At 36.1% G+C, this 25420-nt stretch overlaps 1 protein-coding gene across 1 annotated transcript in view; it reads right to left on the bottom strand.

Moving 5' to 3' along the window:
* Nucleotides 1-37: 37 nt before the first annotated feature.
* srgap1b (SLIT-ROBO Rho GTPase activating protein 1b) overlaps nucleotides 38-25420 on the bottom strand; it is a 30225-nt gene continuing 4842 nt past the window's right edge. Inside the window, exons 2-22 of the mRNA XM_042739050.1 lie at nucleotides 20428-20623; nucleotides 18908-19070; nucleotides 17749-17811; nucleotides 16027-16206; nucleotides 14284-14412; nucleotides 12991-13212; nucleotides 11808-11909; nucleotides 9471-9668; nucleotides 9121-9205; nucleotides 8817-8844; nucleotides 8628-8658; nucleotides 8461-8521; nucleotides 8260-8337; nucleotides 6992-7126; nucleotides 6625-6730; nucleotides 4930-5154; nucleotides 4775-4854; nucleotides 4504-4681; nucleotides 3781-3915; nucleotides 3352-3709; nucleotides 38-2245 (exon numbers count right to left, since the gene is read on the bottom strand). Of these exons, the coding sequence (XP_042594984.1) occupies nucleotides 1829-2245; nucleotides 3352-3709; nucleotides 3781-3915; nucleotides 4504-4681; nucleotides 4775-4854; nucleotides 4930-5154; nucleotides 6625-6730; nucleotides 6992-7126; nucleotides 8260-8337; nucleotides 8461-8521; nucleotides 8628-8658; nucleotides 8817-8844; nucleotides 9121-9205; nucleotides 9471-9668; nucleotides 11808-11909; nucleotides 12991-13212; nucleotides 14284-14412; nucleotides 16027-16206; nucleotides 17749-17811; nucleotides 18908-19070; nucleotides 20428-20623 (3170 nt within the window). The 3' untranslated portion in view covers nucleotides 38-1828. The remainder of the gene's footprint in view (nucleotides 2246-3351; nucleotides 3710-3780; nucleotides 3916-4503; nucleotides 4682-4774; nucleotides 4855-4929; nucleotides 5155-6624; nucleotides 6731-6991; nucleotides 7127-8259; nucleotides 8338-8460; nucleotides 8522-8627; nucleotides 8659-8816; nucleotides 8845-9120; nucleotides 9206-9470; nucleotides 9669-11807; nucleotides 11910-12990; nucleotides 13213-14283; nucleotides 14413-16026; nucleotides 16207-17748; nucleotides 17812-18907; nucleotides 19071-20427; nucleotides 20624-25420) is intronic.

The following is a 25420-nucleotide window of genomic DNA, read 5'->3' as shown; positions in this document are numbered from 1 at the left end:
AAGTTGAAGTATACAAACAAAAAAGTACAATGCACCATTTTTGAGACGTATTAACTTTCCTTTATTTCAAAGACATTCAGACACATTTTAAAATGCACTGGAACATGATTTAATGCTACATGCCAATACAGTCCTATACATGAAAGTGCGACATCACAATGGATTAAATGTACATATTTATTATTTGTTCAGGATATTAAATATCTGTAAAAGAGCTCTAGCATTATTATTAATATTTAACTTGGGGAACGACTCTTCAGAGAGCGATGGGAGCACACACCCTTGGCAGACCAGGCTCCTGCATTCAACATGCATCCTGAAAGGCACTTTCATGTGAACACAGTTGTGTGTGTGTGTGTGTGTAGGAGGGTGGGGTGATAATCATAGATATTCACATTGCTTGGAAAAGGACAAAAAGGCGGGCGTTGGATACTGCGACAAGCAGTCGCAGTCATATGAAAGAGCACCAGTAAGAAATGAAGGTAAAAAATAGAACAGTTAGAAAAACGTAAAAGCAGCAGTCAGAAAAAGTGGAAAAACAATCATTAGTGTATAAAAAAAGTGAACCAAGGCCCTTTAGTTGTAAAGCAACTCACCTCACCTTCATGCATATTTACACACCCTCGTTTACACACACACACACACACACACACACACACACACACACACACACACACACACAATCCTGTCTACAAGTACAGCACACTCTTTCTCTCATTCACTCACACACACACACTCAAACACTTAAGTTGTCATGTACAAGCATGAGTTATCCATCATCTAGTACTCTGAACTACTCTAACTGTGTTTTATCATGCAAAAACCCTCACACAGACACACACAGAAGAGCCATGTATGGTTAGTGTGCTCCAAAGAGTCTGCCGTTGACAGTATCGTACAAACACACATACACTGGAAGCACAGGGAACGTTGAAAATCGAGAATCGAACACCATGATCGTCCGACAGTGGAGCAGCAGTGGAAATTGTACTTGAAGGACCTGAGGGAGGGCGTGGCCTGTTTTCAAGAACTTTCAGAATTTTCTTCGCAATCCTCCCCGGGAATGTGTTTTTGCGCCTTCAGTGTGTTGTTTTGATAAAGCTTAGTTTGTGTGTTCGCCCTCGGAATGCGTCCCTCCCACGTCGTCCAATCAGGCTTAAGGGTTTGGTTTCCACGGTAAAGGGGGAGGTTTATCTGGTGATCAAGGCTTAGTGTGGTATTTTTCCAAGTGAAAAAAGGAAAAATAATAAAGTGGAACATTCATGGAATACATTCTGTGTTCTTCAGTCGCCTCGTGGGAAAGGCTAGGTGAACGAACCAAAAAAACTAAATTACATTCCCCATCAACTTCCAACAAGTGAAATAACTTTTCCCAAGAGGCACCAGGAGTCCTGTAACTCGAATCGAAGCATCAAAAAAAGCAGCAGCAACTTATTAAAACGGCGTTTTCGACACATCCCTCTTGTGGTAGTAAGGCCTAACAAATCAAAGCACTCTAAATACATTGCACCGACTCAATAGAACATTTCCCAAAAAAGCAACAACGGTCGTTCCTGTACAGGCAGTCTCTCTCCGCTGTCTCTGAATGTGTTCCTCGCAAATGTATCTACACACAGACACGGTAAAGTCCAATTCACTTTGAGAATACACACGCACACCACCCTGACAACACATTTATGGATATAATATCGTAGACTAATGCTATCAGACCATTCTGCGCGTAAACTAGCTATCGGCCATACAATCATGTCATTATTAAGAGATGAACCCTGTTCTTCGAGCAGTCGTCAAGTCTTAAACCCTGTTTCCTTCAGTTGGACCCATTGGCTTACATAGTGCCCGATTTGTCGCCGCCGAAACTCGAGGGCGGATTCTGGGGCTGCTGGGAAGGCGGAGGGTTGGCTTTGGGGAGAATGGGTGGTTTTGGCCGCAAAGCGGGTGGGCGGAGCGTCACGCCCATGCGGGGTGAGGCGATGGGTTTGAAGGTGGCAACGGGGTCGTTGGAGCGTCGGGACGAAGGGCCGGGCAACGGAGGGAGAGGAGGAAGGGGGCTAATAGGGCTGAGGGGGCTCGGGGAATCTGACGGGCTGGACAAGCTGGAGGGGGTGGAGCCGGACAGGCAGGACGGGCTGCTCTTCACTTGCTCCAGGGTGTCCAGCACCAGGTCAGGAGCCGCGGTTTTCCCATTCTGTCTTTCCAGCTCACGCAGCTCATTCAATGCCAGATTCATAGTTTCCTCTAAATCCTGTAGAAAGAGAGCGTTAACTGTACGGGTATTACTGTAACACATCTCACAAAACTTATCATGGGTTGTAATGCACAGCAAATTCAAAACAAGCAAGTAAGACATTGTATTTTGCATTAAGAAAGGAAATCCTAAATTTTTAGGGTCCCTAATTCGTTTTTTTTTTTTTCAATAAAAACTATATAAATTGAATATATAAATTATAATAAAATCTTTTTTCACAAATTAATAAAATATAAACTGATTATACATTTGATAGAAAAATAATGAAATATAAACATTAAAAAGTAAATATAGCTATTATAATATCTAACATAATATATCCCAATTTATGTTTTTAATTTGGTGATTATAAATTTTAATCAAAAAAGAACAATTTAATTTTTTTTTATTATAAATTGATTATACATTTAATACACAAAGAAATCTACATACACACACACACACACACACATACAGTATATACATATTATATATACACACACACACACACATACAGTATATATAATATATATACATATATATATATACATATAAAATACATATACATATATATATACATATATATATACATATACATATATATATATAGCACTATATATATTATATAAATATATATCAATATATATATATAATAATATATATATATATATATATACATACATACATACATACATACAACATACATCACAAAGAAATCTACACACACACACACACACATACAGTATATACATATATATATATACATACATACATACATACAATACACAAATAATTTTATTTGTTTATTAATTTGATTATTAGTTATTAATGTAAATTATTATTTGTTTTATTTTTTTATTTTTAATAAAATATGTGTATTAAAATTTTTTTTTAAATTATTTTTTTTTTATGATTCAATTATTTTTTTAATATATATTAATTTGAGTGAAAAATGTGCTTAACTGTAAAAATGTCAATGCAAAAATTGTAATGGTCCTACAAAGAGGTTTCAATTTCCATATGCAAAATAACATCTTGTTTTTTTTCCTTTTAATTTTGGGACTGAAATGTGATGAACATGTTTTTGTGAGATTTGCCTATTTGCATGTCTGTTCATAACAAACCTGTGCCAATGTGTGCGGGTTCAGCGTCTGAGAGCGTTGAATAGGTAACCCACAATGCAGTGTGGATGGTGACTGGCGTATTGGAGGACTCTCTCGTTCTCTGTCCCTGCGCAGGGACTCGTGTCGGCTGATGTTGGCAGTGATGTTGCCGTTGGAGGTAGCGTTGTGTCCCATGCGTCGGTGGTGCTCAGGACTGTCTACACAGCTATTCCCACGTAGCAGCTCCCGCGGGCTGAAATGCCCCGTTACGGTCACCGTTACGGGAGGCGAGCTACGTTCCAGCCCGTTGCCATGGCAGTGACCGTCGCTTAGGCGACCGGGGACGCGGCGCAGGAGGGCTTCCGTTCGCTTCCGGTGTCTGAAGAAAGGAAAGAGGAATTAATAAAGCAAAATGCAAGGACAGAAGTGACTAGGAGACTAAAGGCTCACCGGCTGATGAAGGTCTCAGGGATTCTTGGTTCAGTAGGAGACGTCAGTGAGCGTCTGGAGCTCACTTCATCTGAAGGTGTGGTGCTGGACTCACTGTCTGCTTTCTGGCTCAGAGTGTCTGACATGGCCTCATCCCTGAAATATGTCATTCATCCATTTTAACATCAAGCTATTCATTTGATCAAAAGGTCTTTTAGTTTTTCAGTTCAATTAGTCAATAGTTACATAAACAGAATTAACTTCAAATTCCTTACAAGACAATTACTATGAAAACATTTCTTCATAGATACCATAATCACTATATACATTAAGTGCAAATTAGCCACCACTGTTAAAAATAAAATAAACAAACATTTAATAAATTACTTCTTAGACCACCATAATATCTGTTTCATGGTTTTAAAACAGTAATATTAAGTGGAAATTAGTCACCACTAAAAAACAGTAAAAAAAATTAAATTAAATTAAATTAAATTAAATTAAAACTCTTAAAATTGATTTATTACGGTTTTGCAGCAGTAACGTGAAGTAGGAATTAGGTACCACTGAAATGAAATGACCTCTCAAACTGTGTAAAGGAGGTACCATATTAATTCACTATGGTTTACAGCAGTAAGATTAACTGTAAATCTGGTATTTTGTTGGAGAATGTTTGCTGTGGTGTTAATTTTTTTTTATCTTGTTTCCGTGTATATGTACTGTAGATGAAGCATGTGAACTCACTCCTGCAGCGTGACGTATTGGTGTGGTATGAGTCCGTCAATGCCGTTGTGACGTCCCTCCCACCAGTCTTCAGACGCTCTCTGGAAGAGCAGCAGAGTGGCGCCTTTTTTAAACGTCAGCTCCCGTCCAGACCGTCCCACGTAGTCAAACTTGGCTATGGCCTCCACAGGCTCGCCCTCTGAAAGACAGACAGACACATTCAGCATTCTGTATTTTTGTGAATGAGAAAAACAGAGTATATTTACATGACAAAAAGCATGCATGAATTTACCCTCCTCACTCGTCTGTGTTTCCGTCCCTCCATCCTGCTCCCCCTCCTCAAACGCTCCAGGTTCACTGTACGGACTTTCACTTTAGGATACAAAAGATTATCAACATACTGTTATACACTTTAAACCATATAATCGTGAATATAGTCACACTCACCAGTACTCAGTATTGCTCATGCATTTCTCATAAACGGGTCCCTCCAGCTCTTTGGTGTCAGGGAAGATAGTTTCATGGTGGATGATGATGGTTTTGATGATCTCATTGACATGCGTCTGACATGACACCTGGTCCAGGAGGTCCGGGGTGGGCATCAAAGTCGGACCGAAGCATATTGCCAGGTTTCCAGGGTCCATCATGTTCTCGTCGCTGTACTGGGACAAGCTGTGATAGGAAACAAACCCATGATGCATTATGTTGTCTCCTGAGTACATTGCTATAATTATGCATTCTTAATCAGAGCATCAGTCTGTTATTTGCATGCATGGCTTGAGTCATAAATTCCATATCGCACCTTTTCTTTTTGCACCTTTATCCAACACTTTCGCTCCCACCTTCCCTCTATCTCTCACCATATCTCTCTCACAGCACAGAGGTGGGAGAGGATTTAATTTCCGGTGTGAAAACGGATGCTTAGTTTAGCTGCATTTCTCCTATTTAATGAGAAGCTTGAGCTTTGCAGCTGAGTGAGTTGTGTTCTTTTAGAAGTACAAATACTGGTGAATAGTTCATAGTAAGTATAATCATGAAGGAGTGTGTATGTGGGTTTACTTAGATTTGTCCCTTAAGTGTAGCTGTCAACGTAAATCAGTTAAAAATGGCAAAACATTCCTTTGAGGACATCTGAAAACTTCCTAAGAAATTATTCAGTGATATAACTGTAAATGTCTTATGTAGTTTTTGGTTTTATGAAAGTATTTTTAGTAAATTAAATCAGACACTTCATAAGGTTATTACGTGTTAAAAAGTGACATTATTTGACATTTATTTATGTTTTTACTTGTTTAAGATTGATATATGTGTAATTTTAATAATTTAATAATATTTTAGTAAAATTTATACCAGGGGCATTGTCATTAACTAAAACTAAAATGCTCCAGGTTCACTGTACGGACTTTCACTTTAGGACACAAAAGATTATCAACATACTGTTATACACTTTAAATCATATAATCGTGAATATAGTCACACTCACCAGTACTCAGTATTGCTCATGCATTTCACATGCAAAAACATTGTCATTACTTGGAATTAAATTTAAAAAAAGAAGAAAGAAAAATAAAGTCTAATTTTCGGGAAAAACAAAAAAATATTTTTTTTTGCTTGTTTTCTTTTACGGTCTGTAATAATTAATTATACATAAAATAATATAATAATTAAGTAATAATAATATAACTAATCATAAATAGCTAATAATATTTATACCAGGGCTGTTATTGTTAACTGAAATAAAATTGAAAAACCTATTTTTAAGTAGAAGTACTAAAATAACTAAAACTGAAATAAAAATGAATACTATATACTATAATTATATAGACATATTTAAAAAATTACAAAAAGAGTAAAATTTATATAAAAAATTAAAAAGCAATCAAATATTAATATTTTATAATATATCAATGATACTAAAATAACATTGACTTAATTATACAAAATAATATAATATAATTATACTATTTAATAATTATATTAAGCTTTATATATACAAAATAATATAATATAATTATACTATATATTTATATTAAAATATATATATTATCTACATTATAATTATACTATTTAATAATTATATTAAGCTTTATATAAAAACAAGTGTGTGTGTGTGTGTGTGTGTGTGTGTGTGTGAATACTCACTGGTTGAGGAATGCAAACAGGTATCTCATGACCACTAGTGCTGGCCGTGGTGTTGTGGTCAAGATCTTGCGGATGGAAAGGGCACGCTCAAACAAACTCTCAGTTCCTGTTGAAGGCAAATGAACATGTAAGTTCATAAACAAGGAAAATCAGACATCCCATGTGCTCAAACAGGCAGGGACTCTTTTATATTCACATGAAAAGACAACAGCTGTCCAAACTCCCCAGGAAACCCAAGTACTTAGCACCCTGTCATTTCCCGAATGCTTGTACCACCATTTCTCACACACACCTTTCCTTTCCTTTCCTTCCTCCATCCTGCCTCATACACATACATATATGAACACAGGGGAAAACATGCACTCACGGACACAGGCGATGAGATCGTTGAACTTCTCCTTGGGGAAAAGCGGGTTGTCCAGGTTGCGGAAGTACATTTTCAGCACGCCTGCTACTGAGTTAATGTCATGGTTATTCTCCTCGTCAGTCAAGGGGTCGTTGCCTGGGAAACAGTCACTAAGATGAGAGTGTATCCATGGTGATAGATCTTTTTACATTAAAATCAGTGATTTTCACATTTGAGTACGGCACTGAGCTTTAAAAAAAATGGTCATTGTCATTCATTATTAAATAACCACAATTTTAATTTTTTATTTAAGGGAGACTGTTAATCTGTATAAAGTCAATTCTTTTAGTTTATATATAAATAAATCTTTTTTTTTTAATAATTTAGCATTTTTCTAAAAGGTAGCATATTCATTTATAATGGTTTTTTGTAAGTAAAATTAACTGGAAATTAGTTACCACTTCTATATTGGTGACACAGAGATGTATTCTTAATATTACACCATAACTTATCTGTAAAACTCATCTATAACTTATATTGATTTATTCAAAATCTTACAACTTGTTTGCTTTGCCAATTTAAAAACAAAATAAAATAAAATGTGACTTCTTACATTATGCAGAGGAAGTACCAACCATATAAATTTATTTTATTTTATTTTTTTTTTACATTAAAAATTACGTGGTAATTAATCACCACTGGTATAAGAAAAAAAAATATTAAAATTTAAAAAAAAAAAAATTTACTTAGTGTGATTAAAATGTTGTATTATAATTATTTTTTGTATTTTTCATTTTATTATATTTGTTTTTAAATGATTTAAAACTTTATATACTTCCAGATTTAAATTTGAAAAAATCCCAGATTTATATGGAGACAGAATGAAGTTCAAAATCCTATTACTTGTCTATAAATCTTACATAATCAAATGCCGAGCCATCTGTCTAGTTTACTCCACCCCCTATAACCCCTCACAAAGCCTAAGATCAGAAGATCAAAACTTACTCCAATTTTTTTAAAAACTCTCTTAAAGTGCCGGGGAAACAGAGCTTTCATACCATATTAGGGTTGCTTCTATTTGAACTGCATTCAAATCTAGTCTTAGAACAGATCTCTTTTCATTGGCTTTTAATACATCATAATGTCTTTTTATCTCTTATCCTATGGTCTTTTGTTTTTGTATTGTACAGCACTTTGGGCAGCCTTCTTGCGGTTTTTAAATGTGCTTTAGAAATAAAATGAACTTAACTGATGTACAGATGTATGATCTGATGACTGCGTTCACAAACCTCGTTCGAAAGAGTTCTTAATGTCATTGACTTCCACCTGTGACCCTGAAACCCTGAAAATACCCTGGTGTTGCAGACCTAGAAGAATAAAAAAAAAAAATAAGAATACATCATACACCACACAACTTAAGAGCATGTGAATGCATTGTTGATGATGGATTCAATATTTGTATTATTCTTCAGATTTTATACATTTCTCACCATATAGATTAATAAAGCGAATGCAGCTTTGTACAATCAGTGGGATGGCCTTCCCAGAATCCTGCGTGCAGATAAAAATATTGCAATAATTATAAAGCAGCACATGGAAGTTTTACAAAACGTGAAATATGCATGCTGGTACAGGTGAAAACAAAACCAGCGGTTACCTGGTGCCTGCTGTGGGAGTTTCGTCGACGGCTAAGTGGAAAAAGAGAGAGAAATACAACTGAAACAAGAGATTTAGCATTCAAAAAGGTCATGAGAACCTTCACAAATATCAAAAGGACCTTGTGATGCAGAGCAATATATTTAAAAAGGGCATTAAAATAAGGTCAGACATAGATGATGAGATATACCTGGTTGTCATGATGTCTCCTCTGTATCCTGTGGATATAGACATTATATTAGACAACATTTCACTGCTCTTCAATTATTATTATTAGTAGTAGTAACAATAGTAGTACTAGTAGCAGCAGCATTAATATTAAAATAAAATTAAATAAAAAATAAAAGATTTACAAATGAAAAAAAGAGCTTATAATAAAAAAAAATCAATTTCTAAACCTTTTTCACTTTCTCATTTTTAGCAGCAGCAGCAACATACAATAATAAATATAATCATAATAATTTTACATTTAGAGAAAAGTGCAACATCACCACCTTCAGCTATGCTCCTCTTCAGCATGTCGTGTTTGGCTTGTAGTTTAGCGATGAGATTACTGCCTTCCAGACACTCCTTCAGTTTCTGCAGCCACACAAATACACACACTCAATAATACTGGAAATTAATGATCTGATTAGTCCCGGTCATCCGTCAGTAGCCTTAAACTAAGTTTAAATATACTGATGTTGCTTTCTGCTAAAACAAAACCATCTATCCAGGGGTCACAACGCTACAAAACTACTGCGTGATCAGATCATAGGCACATGTAAATATGCTGTGTCTGATTCAAGTAAATGTCTTATTAAATGCTAGATTTCTGAAACTGTGTGTGTGGGCCAACATTTACTGTGAAATAGAAGAGCTCTGTTTCCTGCTGGTTGGCGCGTCTCTTGGCCAGGCTGGGTTTGCTGAGGTAAGTGTCTGATACGCTGGATTTGACTGACTCAGTGGAGCGACTGTGCTGGAAGCTCTCGGACACGTCGTAATCTTCCATGTTCACCATGTCCTGGATAGTGCTGAGGGTAGCCTCCGATGTCTTTTTCACCTTCAGAGAGAACATAGAGAGTTACAGAAGTAGTGGCCTGACACCATTGTACTGAATGATTAGCTCATGGTAATTTTAATCCAAGAACAGTTACTTGTATTTTTATATTTAAGTAGGTGATGCAAAATACAGGTGTAAATGGGGTCCAAAACATTTTGTGATCCAAACACACATCATAAACTACAAGTAATATTTTCTGTCTGGTTAAACTCTTAAAGGGGACATCAGATGTCAATTTTCTACAAGTTGGTATGATTCTTTAAGGAAAATGTCTAACATGCTTTGGTTAAAATTCCTCTATGATCGTACAAAACAACACCCGTTTTCCTTGTCAAAAACAGCTCTGTTCACAGCGACTCGTTTCGCTCCTGCTTACCCCACCCCTCTCTTCCGTGGGGCCTCAACACAAGTTTTTTCTTCTGTTGAACACAACAGAAGATATACATACACCAAACAGTTGCTAGTAGCCATTGACTTCCATAGTATGAGGAAAAAATATACTATGGAAGTCAATGGACACCAGCAAAATGAAGCAAAGAGTTTCTTTTTTTCTGTTTCATAGTGAAGACAGTTGCTGGTAGCCATTGACTTTTTTTTTTTTTTTTTTTTTTTTTTTTTTTTTTTTTTTTTTTTTTTTAGTCAATGGACACCAGCAAAATGAAGCAAAGAGTTTGTTTTTTTCAGAATATAATTTACATTTTTGTGAACTAGAGCTTTAGATGCATTTTATTAATTCAAACTAATGTATTTACAATATGCACTTGACTTGAATGTTTTTTTTTTTTTTTTTTAGGTTAGCTTTTCAGCTTTTCTCCATTTAATATATAAAATTTAATTACATTTTGCAGTGAAATTAACAATTGGAAATTTATTTGGAAGCAATAATTTGTCCACTGTGGTTTTTACACAGTGGCATGCTATTGAAAGAAATGAATACTTTTATTCTGAAAGGACACAATAATTTATCAACTGTTGAAGTTTTATTCATCGAAGAATCCTGAAAAAAGCATTACTTTCCACAAAAATATTAAGCAGCAAAATTGTTTTCAACACTGATGATAATAATAAGAAATGTCTCTTGAGCATTAAATAAACACATTAGAATGATTTCTGAAGGATCATGTGACACTGAAGACTGGAGTAATAAATGAGTTTGGAAAACAGTTTAAATTATGTGAGACCCTGGACCACAAAACCAGTCTTAAGTCGCGGGGGTATACTTATAGCAATAGCCAAAAATACATTGTATGGGTCAGAATTATAGATTTTTCTTTTATGCCAAAAATCATTAGTACATTACGTAAAGATCATGTTCCATAAAGATATTTTGTAAATCTCCTACCGTAAATATATCAAAACTTAATTTTTGACTAGTGATATGCATTGCTAAGAAAATTAAGACAAATTTAAAGGCAATTTTCTTAGTACTTGATTTTTTTGCACCCTCAGATTCCAGATTTTCAAAAAGTTGCATCTCGGCCAAATATTGTCCTATCATAACAAACCATACATCAATGGAAAGCTTATTTATTCAGGTGATGTATAAATCTCAATTTCTAAAAATTTACCCTTTTGACTGGTTTTGTGGTCCAGGGTCACATATTATTTCACAGTATTATAGTTTTTACTGTATTTTTGATTAAATAAATTAGTATAATGTCCAACCAAGCATTTTGTTTTGACAATCACACACTGTAATCAGGAATTGGTCCATAGCCATCTAGAGTAGTGAGGATAGAGGAATATCTCGCACACACATCTGTACACCCCTCGATCTCTACAGTCTAAACTCACTGCAGTAATACAGCGTTCATCAGCACTTCTGCTCTGTCCTTCACATGCTGAGAGCTGCAGGAAACAGCAGGCCTGCCAACAACCAGTGATAAACAACCACACACTCCAACAGAGACTGAGAAGATGGAAACAATATGTATGAATGTGTCTGCAGCTGTGGAGTGCGCTGGTATGCATATATAGAACCTGACGTCAAAGAGAGAAGAAACGAGAGAGGGGAAAGGAGAAATGGAGAAGGTGTGTATGCCAGTCATCTTATTCTTCACCCCCAGTGGGGGAACCGCAGCTGCCGAGGTGCTCATTCAAGCGGAAGGGATTGCGTGTGTGTGTATTTGTGTGTCTCACCTCTTCATTTTCGATCTTCAGTGTGGAGAGCCGCGACTGCAGCTGCTGGAATCGGAGGAGGAGCTCGGCTTGCACCTGCGGCAATGCTGTGATTTGACTCACCTGAAATATCAACATGCATAAATACATATATTACAGAAACCACTCAGCAGAACAAACAAATCATTTGATCTTTGCTATTCTTATAGTGGCCTTTCTGGCATATTCAAAGACATAGAGTGTAAAAAAAAAAAGACAGGAAATGATACGGAGAAGATGACATTGCTTGATTTAAAAAATAAATAAATAAATAAATGTTGTGATCCAGACTTGAATTTGCATATAATAGCGTTCATGATAATCAACAGGCCACAGCTGGATAATGTGTCAAGTAACAGCTCAACCATATATATCCATATATGTAGGTTTTTCCTCAACGCTTGAAGTTAAAATTAATATTATTTAAATAATAATTAGTGTAGATTTCCAAATGCAGTAAGAGGTCAGCACTTTTAAATCACCCCTTTTGGCTTTGCTAGTTCATTTTAATCAGTTCTGTGGTGTGATAAATTAGTTTTTTTATTTACAAATAATCCACGAGGCCTCAATTATTATGAGGTCATGAAAACTTTAGCTTATTTCTTGCTTATTAATGATGAAAATCTCTCTATTATGCATCACATTGCAGGAATAAAAAAAACATAGAAATAGTTCCAGATAAATATTGCGAGTTCAATTAATAGCATGAGACGAAACTCTCCATCTTCTGAAGTTAAAAGCACCATAATTACTACTTCTGTCTTCTGAGGTCATGATTCCCAATTAGAACTGATTTTTTTAGTTTAGAAAATGACTTTTCCATATTAGTTTAGTTATTGGTTACAAAATGTTATACTGTTTATAAAATATTATGCTATTTTTGACCAATTTCTGACCCCATTTAGATAATGTCAAAGTACACAATACAGTCAAGCACAGGACGGTTTCAAACTTTTTACATATATATATATATTTTTTTAATTACAATAAATAATTTGTTTTTAGATAAAATCATTTTCTTTTTTGCTGTCCAGCCAAATTATGAAGATATGACAGTAAAAGTCTCTGCAATAACACAAATTGGTTCATTTCCTACACAGACGCCTACTGTATGTACTGCAAATGATATGTATTTATGCAGTTTGGACACTAGGTGGCATGTGACCTGGTCTGCCATGTGTGGCTGAAAGGTGAAGCGTGCAGGAGGAGTGAACGCTGTGGGGTGAGTCTCCATAAAGCGTTGCCGGTCACTACTGGGGTCCAGCCCCTCCACGGCCCCCTCCAAAATATCCAGGCCTTCATGTCGAGAGGTTTCCAGGCTGTATTCCGCTGACAAGTAGGTGCGCAACGCCCGGCTCAGGCCAGCATGGTAGCCGAGGTCACAACACTGTTCAAACACAAATACACACACTCGATTTTACTGGAGAAGAGAATTCGTGTGGAGCTGTCAGTTGAAACTGATTATGACGGATGAACCATTACATTAAAGCGTTTATCTAGAAATGATCCTCTAGGGCTTGTGTTCTCAGGGTTGATTTGAAGGGTTTTTCATCCAGGCTTTTACTGGATTTCATTTCCCGCCCCCACACAACCTCTCTCTCCCTCTTTTACCCACCCACATACACCAATTCTCCTGCTGTCTTTATCTCAGTGTGAGCAGGTTTGACCTCTGTGAAGGTCAAAGAGACGCAGCGCTCCGATGGCCAGATACTGCTGACCACCATCAGCCTGCTGCAAACTCTAATGAGCAAAATAACAGACACAGCAAACCCAGGAGAAGGTTGGCCCGTGTGAGAAACGGCTCCTCTCTTTACCACTAAGGAATCTCCTGGCCTCACCAGAAACTAGATTAGGTGTGCAGGATATTTAATAGGATAATCATTAATGGGATAAAAATAATCAGTATGCAACCATAGGACACTACATGGGACACTCTATCCCACAATGCAATGCACACAACTTCACCTTCCATTTTCAATGTGATGACAGACAGACAAACTGACAATAGACAGAGCAAGAAAGAAAGAACAACAGGCAGGGCAATGCATAAAATGATATATAGACAGACAGAAGAGAAATAGAATGATAGACAGAAATAGAGTAGCATAGGATAGATAGATAGATAGATAGATAGATAGATAGATAGATAGAATCATGTGAAGTAGGCAGTAACAAGAGTGCTAGTATTTCATTCTAAACATGGCCTGTTTCAGAATGTGCAAATGTGTGCTTGTAATTAAAGGCTTAATCTCCATCCCGTCCTGCCTGTTACAGGGTGCGTTTGTCTCTAATTAAAGGCAGTGGAAGCTGCCTTAATTAGTGATTATTAATCAGGACTATAATTCATTACTGTGCTTATAAACGCAACCATAATACCATGCCCTTCATGCAGTTGTAATTTCCTGCCGTCGATTCACAGTCTGTGCATCACAGTACACAGCCCTAATCAGATACTCACGTCAATCAAATGTGACAGGTCGTGGATGTAATATTTAAACAGAGAAGCGTTCGTGGCCTCCAGAGTCAACAGATACTCATTCCGAGCTTTCATAACCTTCAGTTTGTTCTCTGAATACTTGGCTTGGCGCTGGGAAAAAAAAAGAAAGAGACAGAGGTTGAAGGAGAAGGACAAAGTGTTGAGTAAGTGCTATATCTCCATCAAGGCAAGAAGATAAAATGTTTTTATTTGACGACTTATCGACTAACTTGTTTCTAATGGCAGTGTGGTAGCACAGTGAGGTTTGGCTTATACATCTGCGACTCTTTAATTAAAGTTCCTCGGCTGCTGGTAAAACCCAGAGATCTTTTAAAGCAACATTATCATTAAATCAAGCAAGCATCCTGAACATTCAAGTCCTTTATCAATGGGACAGTGATTTTTGTGTAATGATGTATACTACATTTCAAAAGCCTGGGGTCTGTAATTATTTTTTAAGTGGTTCTGAAAGAAATTCTAACCAAGGCTGCAATTATTTGATTGAAAATACAGTAAACAGTAATATTGTGAAATAATATTACAATTTAAAGTAGCTATATTCAACTTTAATATTTTTAAAATGTAATTTATTCCTGTGATGCAAAGTTGAATTTTCAGCAGCCATTACTTCAGTCTGATCAGTAGAAAGTTCAAAAGAGCATTCATTTCTAATAAAAATCAATTTTAGTCTACCAATATTTTTGTCACTTTTGAGTAATTTAATGCATCTTTGTTGAATTAAAAACAGCAGTGCATATACTACTATATTACATACTTAAATGTGTAAACCAATTCGTTTTATGTTCATACCATGCCTCAAATGAAAAAAAAACGCACTGTTGACTCTGTCCATCAGGATATCCTGTCTGCCTATTCTGTCCGATACTGTAACAATTGCTCATTCTAATCTCTCCTCCCACTTATGAAAGAGAGAAATGAATGCAGTGCCAAACTGTAGTGAACACGTGGTGTGTCATGGGGGTGTATGTACTGGAAATTAATGTTCTGAAACCGAGACTACTGTATATATAGACTGCTATATTTACACTGTCTGAGATTATAGTCTCCTGGGTCAGTTCACACTGGTGTAGGACCACACCGTGTCCTACAAAAACATGGTTATCAATGGTTTTCGGTTACAGAATAGTTTGCAAAATGGCTGTTCTTCTTTGCTTTTTACCCCTAGACTCCCCAGTGTACATTTCTATAAACATGCACTGACCGTACATGCTGTAGCTGTACCAGGATTTAATGGAATAACTTCAAAATTACATTTGGAAAGCAGTGACGTTATAATGTATTTCAGCTCAATCGCATAAAAAATAATTAATTAATTAATTTAGCGTTAAATCAACCTGGCATCCCAAAAAATTATTAGTAAATCTTTATAACCATCATTATAATGAAGCATCAAATCATTTAAGCCAACAACAGCAACAAAATAGGCTCATTTTCAGGTTTGTTATGCACGAATCAGAAATTATTCCCTCATAATGTCCACCGAATTACTCCATAACTCCAGTTCACAGTATTTCATCAAGACAAATGAACTTTGCACTATTTCTGGAAATACATCTGGCACATTAAAATTCAAAGAATGTAATTTGCAAAGTGGATAATACTCTCTTAGATTGCAAATAACTAAACACATTAGGTATAACAAATAAGGTTTCCTCAAAAAACAACAACACAACAGAAAAACAAAGCAAAAGATGTGGAACTCACCTTCTCTTTCATCTTCTGGATTTTTCGAGCAGCGTTGCGCCGTTGGTGGCGATCTTCAGTGCGCAGACTGAAGACAGTCTCTCCACCTCGGCCCTGACGTTCACCCTGCCTCTCTGCCTCCTTTAACTTATTCTCTGCACTTAGAGTCTCAGTGTGATACATGTGATATGTTTTCATCACCTGAGCAGAGGGAAAACTACATTACCCACAAGCCCAAAAACTTTGAGCAGAATGCAGCCCATCCTGCTAAGCTAAATCTGATTCATAAATGTCTGTTGTGCATCTGTGTCCACATGGTGTGTTTGCGTAATGATTTCCATATGAAAAATTTAGAATTATATCACTTGTTCACCAATGGATCCTCTGCAGTGAATGGGTGCCGTCAGAATGAGAGTCCAAAATGCTGATACAAACAAGACAATATACTAAAAAGCTGTGTGATTGTAATAAACAGATCCATAAAAATGTTAAGTTCAAACCGTTGCTTTCAGTGCTAAATTATGTGTGCATAATATTACTTTGTACAGAGATAAAGTGGTCTAGTCTGAATCAAGAGAGAAATATGCACAAATCAAGAACTGTTTACAAGCAAAAAAATAAGACTAAAAACGTTTTAAACAAATATGCTGGTGGATTTTGATGTGAGAGGACAACAGGAGACAGACTTTTTCCATTGGAGGAAGTGTTATTATGGATTATGGTGCATATTTTGGCCAGAAGCAAAGGTTTAAACACTTTAATAATGGATTTTTTCATACAAACACACAGCGTTTTGCTTCACAAGATGTTAATTGATGGACTGGATTTGTGTGGATTACTTGTGGATTATTGTGATGTTTTTAATCAGCTGTTTGGACTCTCATTCTAATGGCACCCATTCACTGCAGAGCATCCATTGGTGATAAAGTGATGTAATGCTAAATTTCTCCAAATCAAACAAACTCATCTACATCTTGGATGGCTCCTCGCTACAAGCTAAATAATGCAACATGCATCCTGCTCTGCTCTCATACTCTGATGTAAATCTTTCTCAACAGGGACACAAAACTGCTAACACAAAGGGCTGCAGTGAGGTGGAAACTTCCTGAACTTTGAGTACTGTGGTTCAGAGAATTCATCTCATTTTTAGTGCACATTCCTCATGTTAGAGGTAAGCTCAGCTGACAGACTTAATGTGCGCTGCGTGTTTTTGTTTTATCAAGATTATTTATGCAAGAGCTGCTGGCTTTTAAGACTTCAGTCCTGTCAGACAAGCTCACATTCAGGTCAAATATTCACAACTGCACATTAAAACAATTACAGATGAATAACATTTCTGTCAACAGGGAAAGTTCCCACCCAGCTTAAAGTCAGCATTACAATGGAAATTCACCATATTTTATAAATGCATATTGTTTCATGTGAAAGACTCATCCGTGCATGCATTTCTTTTATTTATTTTTTGTTATTTTTTGTGATTTCAAATCTGCCATCTTTCCTCAACTTTTTTGCAAACTTTTTTTGAGCCAGTCAACTGAAAGATAGATGAAACCTATACAGTTGAGTTCTGGAAGAAGAGAAGTGAGAGACTGAGAGTGTCAGTGATGGAGGGGCGAATTACGTATTGATGGAATGATGGAATGATAAAATGAGAGAGAGGAAAAGCACCAACAAAGTGATGGGATGAAAAAGCAATCCAAAAAGAGACTGAATAGATGATGAGAGAGAATGAGACAAGCTCACCGTGTAGAGTTCGTTAAGAATCTTCATCAGGTCTTCTTGCAGCTGGAAAATGATCTCTTTGCTCTGAGGGTCAAAAAAACACAAGGTGTGTTATAATGGACAGAGAGTAAAGGCGAGCTGGGTCAAACTCAAATATACAGCCAAGAATCGCTGTCCTAGCTTTGTCAATTCTGAACTAACATGATAGATCAAAACAACTCAAATGTCCACTTATGTTGCTTTACTTCTCTTGGATCAGTCATGTTACACAGTATTTCTTATAGAGTGTCACTATTGCGTTTTAGCAGAGTTTTTTTGACTGAATCTTTTCATTTATTAAAAACGCATTTAATAAAATAGTATTTATTTATTTTAAAGAATATATATATATATATATATATATAATTGTTTTTTTTTTTTTTTTGTGGTGGGATAAAGTCAAATAAAAGATCAGGATGATACAACTGTCCTGTCATGATATCTTAATGATGAAAAAAAAGAAAGTTAAATAAAACTTAAATAGTTTGGTATCAACTGTACTATTACTGTATTTATTGTTATTTCATAGGGGAAACAACTGTAAAGCTGTTTTAAGAAGTAAGAAAGCTCCAAAAATGGTGTAAAACTTTTTTAAAACATGAAACCAACATGAATACAAAGATTCCATTTATATGAACTAGCACATGTGTTTTAAACTATTTGTTCCATATCTTGGACACTCCTATTTGTCACTGACCCTTCTACTATTGTTATTACACTAGTGCTGGTCTACTAAAGTGTTGTAGTGCAGAAAAAGAAATTCACTTCCTATAAATAAACCACCAGTGTTGGATTCTACAGAGACGATGCCTGAATAATGAATGGTGAATTCACATAAAATAAAACCACAGCCATGCACACAATCTGAGAAAGCAATCAGAGTTTAAGCCTGATAATTACACTGAAAGAATGAAAATTAACTGCTAGGAACAAATTCTAATACCACTATTACAAGAAAGTAAAAAGTTGTTCACATTTTAATTATCCAAAGGAGAAATGTGGGGTTTTGTCTCCCACCGGCTGTGTTTTTAATGAATGCATATTTTTTCCAGCTTTATTTTTGGTGGAATTAAACGTGCATCCCATCACATTATAGTACTGACAGAAACGACCTTCCATGCTGACCTGTGTTTGACCTCACCTTCTTGAGCAGACGCATGTTGTCCTCGCTGACATGCGTGAAGCGCGTGATGACGTTGTTGAGGTAAAGGTCGCTGAGGGTGGCGTGGTCCTTACTCTCCCTCCTCACTTGGTTCAGCAGCAGATACCAGCAGTTCACAGGAGAAAGCAGGTTCTGGTCCTTCCTGAAAGCCACAGATATGTGTGTTTAACATGTAGATGGAAAAAATGATACAAAATACAAATAAATCTTGTGATATAATACAACATACATACATTAGGTGATTTAAATGTAACATTTTTTGCTGTCATTGTATATATAAATGTCAAGCTTAAAATCATAAATCCTGATCTCTTTGTGATATTCAAAGGGAATATCTTCATCTCTGCTCTCTGGGCGGCCCTGGATTTGCTGTTCATGCTGTTTTCGTGAATGCTGCTCTGTGGCTTTTTTCAAGTAGTCATCCAAATCCACTAATGAACCATTTCATATTTATCCTCAAGAAATGCTGAGGCTTTGCTGAAGATTTCAACTGCAGTTCACTGAACTGATCGGTTGAGGATGTTAAGGAAATGTGCCACAACCCATAAAATAGGCGGTTGTACTGCATAATATTTTCGTGGAAAAATACATTTTTTCAGGATTCTTTGAGTGATTAAAACTTTGAAAGAACAGCACTTATTTGAAACTAAAATTTGCAACATTATAAAAAAAATCTGTAACATTATAAATGTCTTTACTTACAATTTTGACCAATTTAATGCCTCCTTGCTGAATAAAAGCATTAAAAAAAAATCTTATTGACCCCATACTGTTGTATGACTGCGTTTTAAACTGATTACTGCCGAAAAATGCATTGCATTTCTCTCTGTGCAAATTGCTCATTTATTTTGGAGAGTGAAGGTGGTTTAACCACCTGCCGATGTGAAGGTAAAAGACGCCATTTTGTTTCTCACACTTGATCTTCTATATTAGTTATGGCTGTTGCGAAAAGACAATGGGAAGCCATTTTGGACCAAAGAGGCGAATGCCTTCAGCAGCCAGTGACTAATCACAAAGCTCAGCAGGCATCCGATGGGACAGCCCCATGAGGACCAGCACACTAACGGTGCCCAGCATGAGAAAAAAAAATTGCAACAGAAGAGAAACTGTGAAACTCTCTCTCTCTAGCATGAGAAAAAAAAATTGCTACAGGAAGAATGTTATCTGCATTAATGAGACAGCAAATACACAGATGCCTGTCCACACATACAAGAACAATAACTACAGCAGACACAGCAATCGCCTCTCCTCTGCCATCTCTGATTTTTCAAGCATGAAGCAGCAGAGCATCACGGGTAAAATATTCCAGACGTCGCCCTAATCCACCGCAAACCACAGTTGAACAGAACAGGGAGGGAAAAATGATTTGGAGGTGAACGGAAGGAAAGGAGATATGCATCTGAATCGAAACGATTCACCACTGATTCGTTTCAAGAAAATGACTCTTGAATCATTCATGCACACACACACATACGCATGCACACACAACCTCCACTCACTTGTATTGTTGGTGGTCCTTGGTGCTGCGGGTTTTGGCCATAAATCGTTCGGCGAGCTTCTCCAAGTTGCGTGAATATTCGCTCTCGATCTCAGCTTTCTTCCTGAAGAAATCCTGCAGGTCCTGGAGGAGCTGAACCCGCATGTCCGTCTGCTGCTCCAGACATTTCTGCTGCTCCACTAACTGAGACCGTATCTCTGCTCACACACACACACAAAGTTATGTTAGCTAATTAACAACGGACATTTCAAACGACAGTGTTTCATTCTTAATGACAGCTGCAGTGTAACTGACATCACATGACACATTCGGGAGCAACTTGAGAACAAAGTGGGCACTGAGGGGTGAAGTTGTGCTCCCTGAACCAGAGATTTTCCTCCTAACAAGACGGGCTGGATTCTTCCTTAACAACACACTGGTTATCACACTCACTGCCGTTGCCAAGACAACAGGTAGTGGAGTGGAGCATCCCATGGGGATTAGTGTGTGGGTTTAATAGGAGGAGGTATTCTGGATTCTCCATGCTACTTCTCCACAAACTCCACACTCCTTTTCCTTACAGGATCGTTCAATCAGAATTAAAATGCTGTCTTCATTTAGGTTACGTCATGCCATTCCAAACTCATTGCCGTTTCAATACTAAGGCAGTCGATAGAGATTGCTTTCAGTTTTTTAAAACAGGTACAAATGTATCATAAAAGTAGACTAGACTCATGCATTTATAAACAAATTCTTATGAATTAGACAAGAAAATAAGACAGCAAAAAAACACTAAAAAAGATCAATACATAAAATAATAATAAATCTATACGAAACTATAAAGACAAAAAAAAAATACTTTTTAAAATTAAGGCAAGAAATATAAATTGTATATACAAGCCTAGGGTCAATGAAATATAAATATATTCATAGGTTTTTGAAAAACACTCACAGAGGCTGCATATAATTAAAAATATAGTAAAAACGGTAATATATTTTCATATATTTTAAAATGTAATTTATTCCCGTTTTGACAAAGCTCAATTTTCAGAAGCCATTCTCCATTCAAACATATCATAATTTATAATAATTATAATCAAAATTTGTCTGAAGCTGTTATTTTAGTATTATATACTAAAATAGTTTTTTATCAATATTTTGAATTAGCTTTGGCTTATTTCCAGTTATTTTCATTATAGTTTAAATTTGATTAATTTTGTAACCTGCTGTTGATATTTGTATTTTATTATTATTATTATTATTGCTACTTAAGTTTAATTTATTTTTTGTTTCAGTTTTAGTTCAGTTTTTTCCCAGTTAGTAATTTTAGTCATTAACCCTGAATTTATTTCATTCAGTTAACACAATATTTTATTTCAGCTTTATTTCAGTTAACACATTTTTTAACAGTTTTAGTTTAAGTTAAATATTATAACCAAGATATACAAGTTAAATATAAGCCAAGACATATGATATCTTTGCATGAAATTTAAGCCATTATCCACTTATAATCTAAGGTGTGACTGAATCATGAGTTAGATTTGTGAATGAATCATTCTCGCTTTAACCCAATCAGTCTACTCATTTAAAAGAAAGATTTAAGAAATAAATCAGACTATTACTACAACTCTCATGTCTACCCTCACGAATGCACAGAACAGAACTAGGACAGACTTTCAGTGCATTACATTTTAAATTCGGGTCTGTTCCTCACATAAAGCTATCATATCAGTGCACAAGTCATAGGAACTACAAGATATTTGTACAGTGTTTTTGCATCCTTTTTGAAGCTTTAAAAAGATTCATTGCCTGTTATTTGTAATTGCATGGAAATGAGCATGTAAAACAGCCATATGCTTTTGAAACAGAACCATAAACACCCCCAATAATCCCCCTAGGACACACCACCCCTCCACGTCCCGTCCCACCAACATATTCACATCGATATGGCTTTTTATGGTGTAATGGTTGATTCTTACATTTTGCATCCCAATCCTGAATACCAGGTTCTGCCTTGGTTTTAAACACCATGAGGATATGTAATTTTCACTTTTGCACAAATTATTCCTTTAATTATTAATTATTCCTAATAATAACATTCCCTTGTTCCCCTTCACCAGCTCGCTCTCTCCCTCCTTTTCTTCCTCTCCCTCACACTTTTCCCCCTCTCCTTCTCTCTCCATAGACCAACTGTTTAATGTCACACTGCCTCTCCGGCTCGAAATAAAAGATGAGACAGCAGGCTTGGCATGAGCTCTGCGTGGGTGTGTGTGTGTGTTTGATTGTGTAGGAGGGTGGGATGGACTGTGAGAAATGGAGGCATGTAACACGTATGTGTGTGTGTGTGTGTGTGTGTGTGTGTGTTTGTGTTTTTGTGTGTGTTTTTTTTTTTTTTTTGTTTGTGTGTGTGTGTTTGATTGTTATGAATTTTGCTGTTTGTGTGCAATGTGAGAAACATTTGATAAAATAGCAGAGAATCTGAGGTGATTTTCAAAACAATGTGCCAAATGAATGTCAGCACTGCCTGAGTGGTGCATGTTACTTTTTTCAGAGTGTGATTTTTTTTAAAACACTTTTGCAGTTTAATATGCAGTGACAACTATAAGTAAGCCATTTGTAGGGAAAATACAAAACTATTTTATAAGGGCTGTCAAAGTTGATAATATTACTCTTTAATTCTAATTTGTAAATATATACATATTTATAGAAAATAAACAATAAAGAAAATAAAAACCAAATCTATATTTAGTCGTAAAAAAAAAGTACAAGTATTTAAAAATATATGTACAACAAATATATTTAATATTCAAGTAATAATAAAAAGTAAATAATATAATTAGTAAATAATAAATTTGTAAATAAACATGCTTGTATATATACACATATAAATTCAACCTTAGTAGTAATAATTCAAAAATAAATACACATAAATATAAAAACACACATGCGCATATATATACACATATAATGTAACAAAATACAACGTATAATACAACTAATGTAATGTTTTAAATATAATATAATTCAAAATATTAATAAAACTGTAACAGTATGTAAATAATGCTAAATAGTAAAAAAAATAAAATAACTACTAAAAAACTGCTTTAGAAAATAATTTAAAATATTATTAAAATAAAATAACTACTAAAAAACTGCTTTAGAATAATTTGATATCATGAGGAGCAAACTGGCAACCAGAATAATTTGATATCATGTGATCATATCGAAATTCTCAAAATTGCCAAATATTGGACAATTAAGTGGCCTAGCCAATGCATCAGTCTTTTACCAGTACAGCTGATGCTGACAGAGCTGTTCTCAAGGAAATCTCAAGAGAAAAAACATCCAACTGCAACGGAGCGCATCCTCACATGGGCCGTCGTCCCCTGCCTCCACTCATGCTGATCCTCGAAACACGCTCATCTGTCATCTGGACAATGTGCATGCAGTTTCAAACCAGTCACAAACAGCTCACTGGCAAAAACCAGCTTGAAACGACTGCGGAACTGGAAGTGCATTGAAACTGCTTTCCAAACGACAAATAAATAGACAGTGACTCATTTCCACAAGGCTTTGAAGCACAAAACAGGCAGACGATGCTAATTAAAAGAATATAAAAGCATAGGAAACATGTTTGTTCATGTGGATGGATTGCATCCAGAGGAGAAATATAAAATTCCCATCCTGCTGAGCCAAGCCAGTACATAAATATGGACATTTATCATGATGAAAAATAAAATTTGCCAGTTTATAAGCAAACAAAATGTGTATAAATAGTGTACTCCACTCACTACCATAAAATAATTGCCATTTATAATTTTTCAAATTGTTCGTCTTTACAAGTCAATGTCTTTCTGGTGTTTGACCTTTGAACTTGTGACCGCGGTGAGCATGTCTGATACCCTGTGGCATGCGCCTGACCCAGACTGTCTCCATGGCAACAAGGCTTCTGCTCAGCAACCTGAGAGTGTGAGGAGTGTGCAGGCATCCTGTACAGCAGCGTTACACACACGCTAGCGCATACAACCACACACTCACATATTCACATGATTTATAAAAACGGGAACTTCAAACCACAACGGCAGCAAAATACACACTTATGCCCTCCATATACATAAAAATATCTTATTTATGTGAAAGAAAGAGGAACTCGCATTTTTGCCCTCTAAAAAAAACCCCACACACATCATGTTTTACGTTATTCAGCTACTTCCCATTTATTTCCCATACCTCCTCTTCTCTCTCGCTCTCTTAAAGTACATGTCTTTGCATAGTGTCAAGGAAAAGCCAGCATTAGCTGAGGCTTCATTCAGCACACAAGACACATCAAATGTAATCAAGCGCTCACAAATCCAAGGTCAGTAGATACGAACAGCTAAAGAGAACGTGTAAGGACTCAACGCTAGACCAGAACTTAATCTGACACAAATAGAAATGAGGCTGTTTGGAAGAGACAGTCAAAACATTAAAAATGCAAAAAAATTGTAATGATTCATCTTTAGAGAGACACCCTGACTAAGCATCATTAGCACATCTCTGTCCTTTCAAATCTAAATACAACTCGAGATAATCTGAAAAACAAACCTGGCTAACTAAGCTTTCTGCTTTAAACCCAAGAGTAAAGTCAAAGACCAGACAATCCTTAGTGTAAGTTCTGCAGTGTATATGGCCCTCTCTGCTGTGATCTTAAATGGATTACTGGATCGATATCTATACTTGATTAATGAGACTTACAGGGTTCCTGTTATAAATACATGCAGTGGGTGGCTGGAAAATCTGTCTGGTCTCGAGTCTGATACAAAGAAATCAGTTTTGACCAAATTAGCTATTTGTTCACTGTCTATCCTCGAAAAGAGGAAGTGAGGCCATATGCTATTTCCAATCATTATTTTGAAACATGACCAGGGCTGAGATGAGTATGAGGATGATATTACACACAACACTCACATTCACACACTCTTGCAAGCACACACACATTGTGGACATCTGGTCATTGTCCATCTCTCAGCATTCGC

The sequence above is a fragment of the Cyprinus carpio genome, chromosome A4 (assembly GCF_018340385.1).
Source record: "Cyprinus carpio isolate SPL01 chromosome A4, ASM1834038v1, whole genome shotgun sequence".
NCBI classification, from domain to species: domain Eukaryota; kingdom Metazoa; phylum Chordata; class Actinopteri; order Cypriniformes; family Cyprinidae; genus Cyprinus; species Cyprinus carpio.
The sequence above is the reverse complement of the archived record's forward strand: the minus strand, read 5'-3'. Positions and strand labels throughout refer to the sequence as shown.